The sequence below is a fragment of the Mus pahari genome, chromosome 23 (genome assembly GCF_900095145.1).
Source record: "Mus pahari chromosome 23, PAHARI_EIJ_v1.1, whole genome shotgun sequence".
Lineage (NCBI taxonomy): Eukaryota > Metazoa > Chordata > Mammalia > Rodentia > Muridae > Mus > Mus pahari.
The window spans coordinates 13,467,645-13,477,663 of NC_034612.1; the positions used below are offsets into that span (position 1 = coordinate 13,467,645).

Consider the following 10,019-nt stretch of genomic DNA (forward strand, 5'->3'; position numbering starts at 1 on the left):
CCGCAGCCCTCTAGATTCGGGTTGAGAGGATGGAGCTACCGGGGTCCTTTCCCCAGAGTCCGAGGCTGCCGACACCCCGAGGGTGAGGGCGCGGAGAGAGGAGCCGGTCCCGCGGGACGGTGGTTGGGGTAGGGAAGTGGGTTTTTTCCGGGACTTAGGGTGGGTGTGGGATGCGTCGACGTGGGCGGGCTACCAGGTTACGGGACACACCAGAGCCCCCCTCATTGAGTGGCCGGATGGCAGCGGACTTCTCACGCCTGCGATCCCTGATTAGTTACAACTCTGCGGTCACAACATCCCCGCAAAGCTGCTGTGACCTTAAGCCTTGCAGCTTAATAGCTTTCTTGTTGCCTCAGTCCCCTCCCGCCTCTCCAGGTTATTCATCCAAGCAAGAATCACGTTAAAACCATAGGCGCTCATTTAATCCTCGGCTGCACCCTCAGGTGTTGCTCCTGAGCCTCGCAGGGCATTCCAGGCTCCTCTTGATGAACAGCACTCTAGCCGCCCGCCATATGCGCTTTGTCTTGAGATTTGTCTGCGTGGCTCCTACTTCAGCTCAGAGCTTGGATATTCTCTCTGCCTGTCACTTTTTGTCCCCTTGCTTCATGCACTTGCACAGATATCCCAAGGTCTTGTGGCCTTTCCTCAATCACTTCATCCTTAGCTACATCTGGTCTATCTCATGCCTACTAGGGGGTCCCTAGCTGCTTGGCTGACACTGGAGATGGTAGGAGAGATGCTCGAGACATCCCTAGGGACAACAGGGTCTAAGTGACACTTTTTTTAACTGAAGGATGGGAGAGATATGGTAATGTGCATTCTGGGATTTGGCTGCTACACCTGTACCTCTGTTCCCTATATTTAGGTGTGGCTCTGGCTCTGGCTGTGACTCCAGCCTCCAGGGGAAGGAGGCAAGAAGAGCTACCGGGTGTATCTCGGTTGTAATGCTTGGGTAGTGTGCATTCACCCAGCACCATATAAAGCCCCGCTTGTGAGCCCAGCACTGGGGAGGTGAGGCAGGTCGGTCAGGTGGTTACCATCATTGACGGAGGGCCATACTGCAGGTCTGAGGTTTTTGGGCATGAGGTTAATATGGTAAACTGGTAAGCTGGTGGGTTATAAGGCATACTTCAAAGACCCTGCCGTGTGTCAGTGTCAGAAAACTTCTGTTAGGCAGAATGGGCGGTGACCTGGAGTGATAAATGACAGGAAGGGGAGTAAGGCTGAGCTTTGTTACTGTAGACCTTGGGTAAACTAGTGAAGACCACCTTTTTTCCCTTGGTTCCCGGCTATGAGCACCCCCTGGTCCCCCACATCTCATGCCCTGTGACCCACTACTGCCTGTTATCCTGTCGTGCAGTCCCCTCTCCCAAGAGGCCTGGGACTCTGTTGTGGGGTCTATATTCCCCAGAAACTCACTATAGGATGGAGACCAAGCTGACGCCAGGCTTTGGCTGTGGATCGAATGTCAGGTTTCATGCTTATAATGCATGCAACACAGGACTACGGCTCTGCCATTTCCCCTAAAATTCCATATGGTAAATTGAGAATGTTCACTGCGTCTCAGCTGTATAATAGCTACAAGCCACATGGGAGGAAAATGTTGCGCTCTGCCAAGAAGGTGGCAGGAGGCAGGTGAGGGCTGGCAGGGCCCATCATTTTAGTCTTGTCTTCAGGGAGCACCTCTGCGGAGCGGCTTGTGCCCATAATCTCAGCTCTTGGAGAGGCTGAGGCAAGGGACTTGTCACTAGTTCAAGGCTAGGCTGGCCTAATCAGAAACAAAACCTGAAAGTCCCAGAGTTGGGCAAGGACTTAGCTGAAGGGTTGCTCCTGAAACGGGCTGTGTGAGCCTAGCTCGGGTGCTCTCTCCCCACAGGGCTTCGACTATGTTGCCCAGGCTGGGCTGTGTGCTGTTCTGCAGTTTTGTGGTTCTACTGCTCAGCTGCCTGCTCCTTCTGAAGGAGCGCACACCAGCAGGCGGCTCCAAGGCCCACCAGCAGGTCTTGGCACTGCCAAGGTTCCACCATAGCCAGTGCTCACCCAACCTAACAATTGTTAACACCTCCCTGTCCCTGCCCAGCCGTCACCGCCTCTTCTTAACCTATCGACACTGCCGAAACTTCTCCATCTTGCTGGAGCCTTCGGAGTGTGCCAGGGACACCTTCCTGCTCCTGGTCATCAAGTCACAGCCTGCTCATATTGAACAGCGTTCAGCCATTCGAAGCACTTGGGGTCGGGCTGGGAGTTGGGCTAGGGGCCGGCAGCTGAAGCTGGTGTTCCTCCTGGGGGTGGCAGGACCTGTGCCCCCGGCCCAGCTGCTGGCCTATGAGAGCTGGCAGTTCAATGACATTTTACAGTGGGACTTTGCTGAGGACTTCTTCAACCTGACTCTCAAGGAGCTGCACGTGCAGCGCTGGATAGCAGTCGCCTGCACACAGGCCCGCTTCGTACTAAAGGGAGACGATGATGTCTTTATCCATGTTCCCAATGTGCTCGAGTTCTTGGAGGGCTGGGATCCATCCCAGGACTTCCTAGTGGGAGATGTCATCCGCTTGGCCAGGCCCAACAGGAACACCAAAGTTAAATATTTCATCCCATTTTCCATGTACAGGGCCCGCCACTACCCACCTTATGCAGGAGGCGGCGGCTATGTCATGTCCCAGGCTACTGTTAGGCATCTTCACATGGCCATGGAGGAGGCAGAGCTCTTCCCCATTGATGATGTATTTGTGGGGATGTGCCTGAGGAAGCTGGGGGTGACCCCCATACACCATGCTGGCTTCAAGACATTTGGAATCCAACAGCCCCTCAACCCCAGGGACCCTTGTCTGTACAAAGGGCTCCTGCTGGTGCACCGTCTCAGTCCCCCGGAGATGTGGACCATGTGGGCACTGGTGACAGATGAGAGGCTCAAGTGTGCAGCTACCCACAAGCCCTAGCCCCGAAGGGTGGGTGGAGCAACAGCTTTAGAGTGACTCAACTCCTATCACCAGGAGAAACAATTCTGAAAATGGGTCCCTGGTGGTCAGCAGGAAATGATCTTCATTTTTATAATGCTACCAACCTTATTGATTAAAAGTGCTGAAACCTGGCAAACTTGTCTAGCATGTGCTGAATGGGAGTCAGCTGCCAGGGAGCCTTAGGACCCCAGGGCCCCCCAGCTCCTACCGCCTAGGCAGTGAAGGAAGATGCTGTAGGTCAGCCCGAAGACTCATTCTCAATCTCTCTCTTTTAATGCAAACACTAAAACCTCTTCTTCCTTTGGGTACAGCAGAGAAATTCAAAGAAGGAACAAACAAGTGTGTGTTAGAGACGGGCCTGTGGGGAGCACCAGGTGAGCTGTCCACGTGCTGTGCTGAGTAACTCGTAGCTGAGTTGTGCTCACGGGGAGAAAGGACATTATAAACATAGAAATGTTACAAACCAGACAAGCCCCCCCGCCTTGCTTCCCTGTGGAGAGCAAGCACTCAATCATACTTGAACATCTGAGTAACATTTAAACAGCTACTGAACTAAGGGTGTGGCAGCAAAGACCCCTCCTCTGTTGGCCCAGGTTGGTGAAATGCTTTGGGTGTGAGGTAAGAGATCAGCAAGAGGCGCTGTGCCAAGGGACAGCGCTGAGCCACGCCCAGAGCTAAGAGGCAGAGGCTGCGAGCAGAGAGAAGGGGCAGGCATAGCTCTGGTCTGACTGTCAATGTTAGCTCTGCAGAGCTGGGGCGACATTAGGTGGATGCCATCAAGAGTGGATGGACGGGGCACTGGGCTCAAGCCCTCAATCTTCACGCAGGTAGGCCTCTTCCTGGTCAGCTCCCTCATCACTCACTTCCTGTGCTTTCTGGTGCAGCTCTTTTGTCTGTGCCTCCGCCAGTTTGGTTTCTGCTTTCTGGGAGAGCTGGCGCACCTCCTGTACCTGTGACTTCACCAACTGGATGTGATTCCTGGCAGTTATGGAGGCCTGATCTGCTCCTGTCAAAAGATGGACAGTTGCACTGAACACCACAGTAGGGACAGAAGTCACACATGAAGGCGAGGCTGGCGGCTCAGCCCTCCTCAGATTACTTCCCCGACATCCTACTTCCTTTGAGAAGACGGGGTGCTGGAGGGCTGAGTGACTGAGAGGTCCAGAGGATGCAAGTTGGGGAGCACCCATGCTAGGGGCTCACACGACCTTTACAACTCAAGCTCCAGGGGGTGTGATTCCTGGACACTGGAGACACCTGCACTGCCATGCACCCAGCGGTTAAGACAAAACCCTGTGGTCTCCCTCTACATCCCAGGCGGGCCCTGAATTCTCCGTACCCAGTCTGAGCTCCATTTGCACGTACTGCTGTGGGTGTAGGCTCAGCTGTCACTGCATCTGACTTGCACTCGATTTACAAGTTGGTCAGACTCCACTGTCAGGTTCAGCTTGGTGTCTGCTGTTGACTAGCTTAGCCAGGCCAGCTCTCAGGAGACAGAGCCCCAGCAGCGTGGGTGAGCTGCAGACGTGCCACGCACAGCTTGTTTCTGCATGGGTGCTAGACATCCAAACCTGGGGCGTCGTCGTGTTTGCACAAGCATGTTACCAGCCGAGCCATCTCTCCTGGAATTTTAGGTTTTGAATATCTAACTCTTCCCCCAAATAACCTGGGCTTGGTGACCATCTCTGAATAGAATTTCAACTTTACTATTAGCCTTCTATAGATGCCTCAGTTCTTTAACCTATTTTACATTCATTAATAAGATTTACGTGGTCTTTGGATGTTGCTTTTATTTAACATTCTCCTCTCAAGGGAGAAACCAAGTGCTTTTGTACTTAGATCATGTGTTTTACTGAAATGCTGTTCTTTTGGGAACACCATCTAGTTTTTAGCTGTGTAAAGTGTCAGATGGTGCTAATGTTTAAATAGCTTTCTTCAAATAGTTTCTCAAGGTGGAGCAGAGTGCACAGTGGAAGTCAGAGAACAGCTAATGGGAACCAGGTCTCTCTCTCACCATCTGGGTCCCAGGCTTGGTGGCGGGAGCCTCTACCTGCTGAGCTCGCGCAGCCCAATTTCTCCATTATCTGTGGCGCTATGCAAACAGCAGAGCTCACAGTTCACAGCTGTATGCATGGCTGGCTCCTTTCCAGTTCTGGCAATACTGTATCCCTGCAGTGACTGGTCGAGCACCTTGTAAACATTTCAGAAAGTATCTCCCCGTGTGACAGTTACAACGATGTCCTGTATTGTAAAGTATCACAACCAAAATCCAGTCCAGATGTCCATCCCTTTTCAGAGTCCACACCCACTTTTCATCTGCTTTAGTCTTTTCTGACCCTGCTTAGTTAATCTTATGCTCACGTTTTTGCTTTTTCCTGTTTTTGAGCCTTTTTTTCACTAGTGCTTTATTAATTTACTTACTTAGTGGCTGGGTGTGCCTGTGGAAGTCAGCACAGCTTGCAGCAATCTGTTCTCCACCAACTGTCCTGAGGATCACACTGAGGGTGTCAGCACCCTTACCTCAGCAGCCCCTGAGTTCACTTTTTGTATAATTTACTGAGTTAAAAGCCTACTGCAGGAAAGACAGCCACCACTCACCTCCACCTCTGCAGTGCTGGGATTACAGGCATGTCATGTGTGGAGGTGAGGGTTCTCCATATATCTTTGATAGGGCCTCTCACTGAGTCAGAAGACCATAAACTGGCTAGGCTGCCAGCAAGCTCCAAGGGGCCTCCTTTGTCTCTCCTTCCTTGTGCTGCAGGATGCTGAGGTGACCCCCCAGCCTCAGGGGCTACTTTAGAATCCCCTGGTTGCATTACAGACCTGGACGTCTTCTCAGAATTCTAACATTTTAAAATTTCTAGTAATTCCTTCTTTAGCCTGGGATTTTTTTTTTCCCCTTAATATTTTTGATTGTCTATGTGAGTGGATGCCAAAGGAGGCCAGACACCAGGTCCCTTAGATCCACACTTACAGGCAGCTGTGAGTGGGCTGATGTGGGTCTGTCTGCAAGGGCAGCAAACACTAATCACTGAGCCATCTCTCCTGCCCCTAGCCTGAGATACTGCAGGGCCTGACTTTTGTTTTTTTGAGGTATTAAGAAACCTCATGCATGCCAAGGAGCTGCCACTGAGCAGCAGTGACACCCCAGGAACCACGTTTAAAAACTTCCCAGACCAGTAATGTTGGTAGTGGGCTGAAGGTCAGTGAGTGAATCAATGGTACAAAATCAAACTTCGTAGTTTTGTCTTAAATGTATATGTACTCTTTTTAGGAAGTAGGTCAACACTTTGTATTTTTCTCTATTTGTTTCTGGGTGTTATTTTGTTTTTAATCTGAAAAAGCTGTGGAGAGGACGACTCAGAGTTTGGATCCCAGAGACCATGTGGATGCTGGGTGGAAGGCAGAGATGGAGGGCACATCTCCAGAGCAAGCTGGCTAGTGACGACGCTCACACACTGGTGAGCTCTAGGTTTGACTGTCCCTGCCTCACTGACGAAGGCAGAAGACAGGATGTCTCCCAAGCCTTTCCCTGTGAGTCTTCGTGTTTCTGCCTTGCTGCTCTGCCTTTGAGCTCCTCTTGACATAGCTGTTAGCTTCTGAGGGAGGCGGCTGCCTTTCCAGTTTCCTCTCCATTTCCCACCCTTTTGTGCTATTCTGTTTCAGGTGTGCTTCTGTAAAACGCTTAGAACTTTTTCATATTATGTGTGGTACCAGCGTGCAGGTGAAGGTCGGGGACAACTGAGAGTCCTCGTTCTACATGGGTTCCAGAAATTGAAATCAGGTCATTAGGCTTGGTGGCAAGTGGCTTCATGTGCTGTGCCACCTTGCTGGTCTTAGAATTATCCTTCTGGCACAGCCTCTTACTTAGTAGGTTCCTTCTTATGAGTCCTGGTGACCTTGTTCCTACATTTTACTTTGTATCTTGTGCATGTGTGCAATGCACAGTGTGTCAGAGGCTAACCCTGGGTGTGTGTCTCACTGAAACCTCAGGCTCACTGAGCTAGGCTGACTAGTGAGCCCCAGGGGTTCACCTCTCTGACTTACAAGGGTGTGCCACCATGCCTGGCTTTTACAGAAGTGCTGTGGATTGAACTCAGGCACTATACTAGCTCCCCAATCCCTTAATCTGTATTTCTTTCTTTTTTGGTTTTTCAAGACAGGTTTTTCTGTATAGCCTTGGCTGTCCTAGAACTAGATCTGTAGACCAGGCTAGCCTTGAATTCACAGAGATCCTCCTGTCTCTGCCTCTCCAGTGTTGAGATGAAAGGTGTGCACAACCACTGCTTGGAGTTTATTTCATTTTCTGCTTCGACCACACCTGCCATGTTTTCTCTGCCCCTCTTGCCACGGTGCATGGCCCCAGGCCCTATCACCCCTCGGAAGCTCTCCATGGCTCACTCCCAAGCTACTGTTTTAAATCTAACTTTCCCAAGTGTCTCCTTTCAAACTTTACTCTTGTACTTCCAGAAGTGGAGACAGATGGGAAAGCTTGTTTAACCAAATACCTAACTTTAGCCACTATCAACTCTCCTGCAACTACTTTTGCAGAGTAAACCAACTGCTACAGTATGGTTCAACTTCGTCTTTCTAATCTTATAGGATTTAAGATTTTTGTCTGAAAAAAAGTTTCGGCCCATAGTTTAATATTTCTAAAGAGATTTTTTTCCCAGTCGTGGTGGAGGATCCCAAGGAGGCTCCTGGCCGGGTCAGTTCTCAGTACTACCAGAAGCTGCCCACCGTGTGTGAGCTGCTCCTCCCACAGCACTTTCATGCTCATCGTCTCACTTCTCAGGTTTCCAGTGTTCTCATTTTTCTGCAATATGGTACAAAATACAATTCCATAGCACTGACTCCAAAAAGGTCAAGCCTGCTGGGAACGGTGGTTCCTGCCTACTGTCCCAGCACTTGGAGCTGAGGGAGGAGTTTAACTGGAAGCTTGATGTGGTCAGAGCGTAGGCTCTGCTCAACACTGGTCAGCTGGGTGGTGGCAGTGGCACACATCTTTAATCCCAGCACTCGAGAGGCAGGTAGATCTCTGAGCTCCAGGCTAGCCAGGACTTGACACAGAGAAACCCTGTCTCATGAAAAACAAATCACCCACTGCTTAAAACCATCACCCTTACAACTTAACCCTGTAAAGCTCAGTCTGACACTCTGGGCTAACAAAGAGTACCATCTGGTTTAGGACTGGGTCCAATTAATGTCCAATTTAATCATGTCTATGCTGGGTGCTAAAGAGGACAGAGGCCCTTAACTCTCCGGTTCCCATTTCCAGTATGTTAACCTGCATTGTTTTTTTTGAGACAAGTCTTATATTGAAAGTAGCCCAGGCTAGCTAGTTTCAGGATTCACAGATATCCTCCTGCCTCAGCCTCTGAAGTGCTAGGATTATAGGCATTTGTTCACAGGGAGAAATGAAGCAAAGGCTGAGTTTCGGTTTGGTCACTTGAGAGTGACAGTTCTGGCTCCATGATGAAACCCCTATCAAGTGCCACCACAGACACATGCTCTATGGACTCATTAGTTTAGAGGTTCCTATCACTTATGATCTGTGTTCTTCAATTTAAAAGATAAAATGCTTAAAGCTATTTAGAAACACTTTAACAGCAGCCTTTACTAGTTATTTTTTCTAGCCACGTGCAGCCTGACTTCTAGATGAAAATGCTAAAGCTTGATGTGGCAGTGGCAGTTCATGTCTGTGACCTGGGAGCCTGAAGCAGGAATACTACTGTGAGTCCGAGACCAGCCTGTTCTACACATAGTGAGTTTGAGGTTAGCCAAGGCTACTCAATGAGACCACATCTATTTAAAAACAACACAGAAATGGGGCAAACCTCTAAACCAGAAGTTCTCTACTATGGGTCCCGATATCCTGCATATCAGATATTAAAATTGTAATTGTAGAAAGGAAATGCTATGGTTGGGGGTCACACCATGAGGAACTGTATTAAAGGGCCACAGCATTAGGAAGGTTGAGAACGTCTGTTCTGAAAGATAATTTGTATCATCAATCAGAGAATCTAAAGTCTTTGTTTAACAACTAAATAAAAAACAAAAATCCCAACCCTTTACCAATTTGATACGCAGCCTCCGCAGCCATCTCTGAAAGGCCAACCGCTGTCATCCAAGTGGTCTCCAGCTTCAAGTATTCCTGCTGTTTTGAAGTCATCTGCAAGTTTAGAAGAGAGCTCCAGACACCATGAAGGGGTTGACACAATTACTCTCAGGTTAACAATTTAAATGCCATAATGAAGACCATTATATGGAATGACTAACAGGTTCGCTCACCTCAACTCTGGCTCCTATAATCACCTGCCACACCTCATCTTCCTCCTGGGAATTCATCTTCCCAAGTAAATTTGTATATTGTCGGTACAGAGACACTAACGTATAAACAGCCTACAAACACAGAATGATAAGCGAGTCAAGAGAGGCTCTGTGAAAGGACTAGTGGCGTTTACACCTTCAGATAACTAAGAGCCAGTGATCTCAACATTCAAGAGGCTGTGGCAGGAGGATTTCAAGTTCAAGACCACCCTGGGATAACAGAGCAAATCCACAGAGCTGTGGGGATCCCTCTCCTCCTCAGCCAGGGCTAGAGGGCAAGACCAGCCCTTGGGTGTCATGCAGAGAACATTGTCATAATGACTTTCATTCATGAGTGTGCAGCCCAGTTTTCCTGCCTCAAACACTGAAATTAGGGGCAGAGCTAACACTGGGCAGCTCACAACCACCTGTGTGATTCTAGCTTAGGTTCCAACATTACTGACCCACCCCCCCACCCCAACACACACACAAGGCGCTTTTACGTTTGTTTTGAGACAGGATTTCTCTGTGTAGCCCTGGTTGTCCTGGAACCCACTCTGTAGACCAGGCTGGCCTTAAATTCATAGAGAAGAACCCGAGTGCTGGAATTAAAAGTGTGTACTACCACCTCCTGGCCTTTTCTTAAAAAAAAAAATTATATGCATGGTGTTTTATATGCATGGTGTTTTATATGCATGGTGTTTTATATGCATGGTGTTTTATATGCATGGTGTTTTATATGCATGGTGT

General features: G+C 49.4%; 2 protein-coding genes and 1 non-coding gene across 4 annotated transcripts in view; 2 read left to right on the top strand and 1 right to left on the bottom strand.

The window, feature by feature from the left end:
- Nucleotides 1-1,796: 1,796 nt before the first annotated feature.
- B3gnt4 (UDP-GlcNAc:betaGal beta-1,3-N-acetylglucosaminyltransferase 4) lies at nt 1,797-3,294 on the top strand. Its single transcript, XM_021186786.1, has one exon. It carries the CDS (start codon nt 1,887-1,889, stop codon nt 2,937-2,939), a length of 1,053 nt encoding a protein of 350 aa, XP_021042445.1. The 5' UTR covers nt 1,797-1,886; the 3' UTR covers nt 2,940-3,294.
- The window catches only part of Diablo (diablo IAP-binding mitochondrial protein), a 12,156-nt gene continuing 5,156 nt past the window's right edge, over nt 3,020-10,019 (bottom strand). Inside the window, exons 4-6 of one of the 2 annotated variants that reach the window (XM_021186787.2) lie at nt 9,252-9,362; nt 9,036-9,132; nt 3,020-3,966 (exon numbers count right to left, since the gene is read on the bottom strand). In XM_021186787.2, the coding sequence (XP_021042446.1) occupies nt 3,773-3,966; nt 9,036-9,132; nt 9,252-9,362 (402 nt within the window). In that variant the 3' untranslated portion in view covers nt 3,020-3,772. The remainder of the gene's footprint in view (nt 3,967-9,035; nt 9,133-9,251; nt 9,363-10,019) is intronic. The other variant, XM_029533835.1, reaches the window with a different exon arrangement.
- LOC115063126 lies at nt 9,514-9,657 on the top strand. Its single transcript, XR_003843005.1, has one exon.

Excerpts from the sequence above, each read along its gene's own strand:
- B3gnt4 (XM_021186786.1), top strand. The coding sequence starts at position 1,887 with ATGTTGCCCAGGCTGGGCTGTGTGCTGTTCTGCAGTTTTGTGGTTCTA.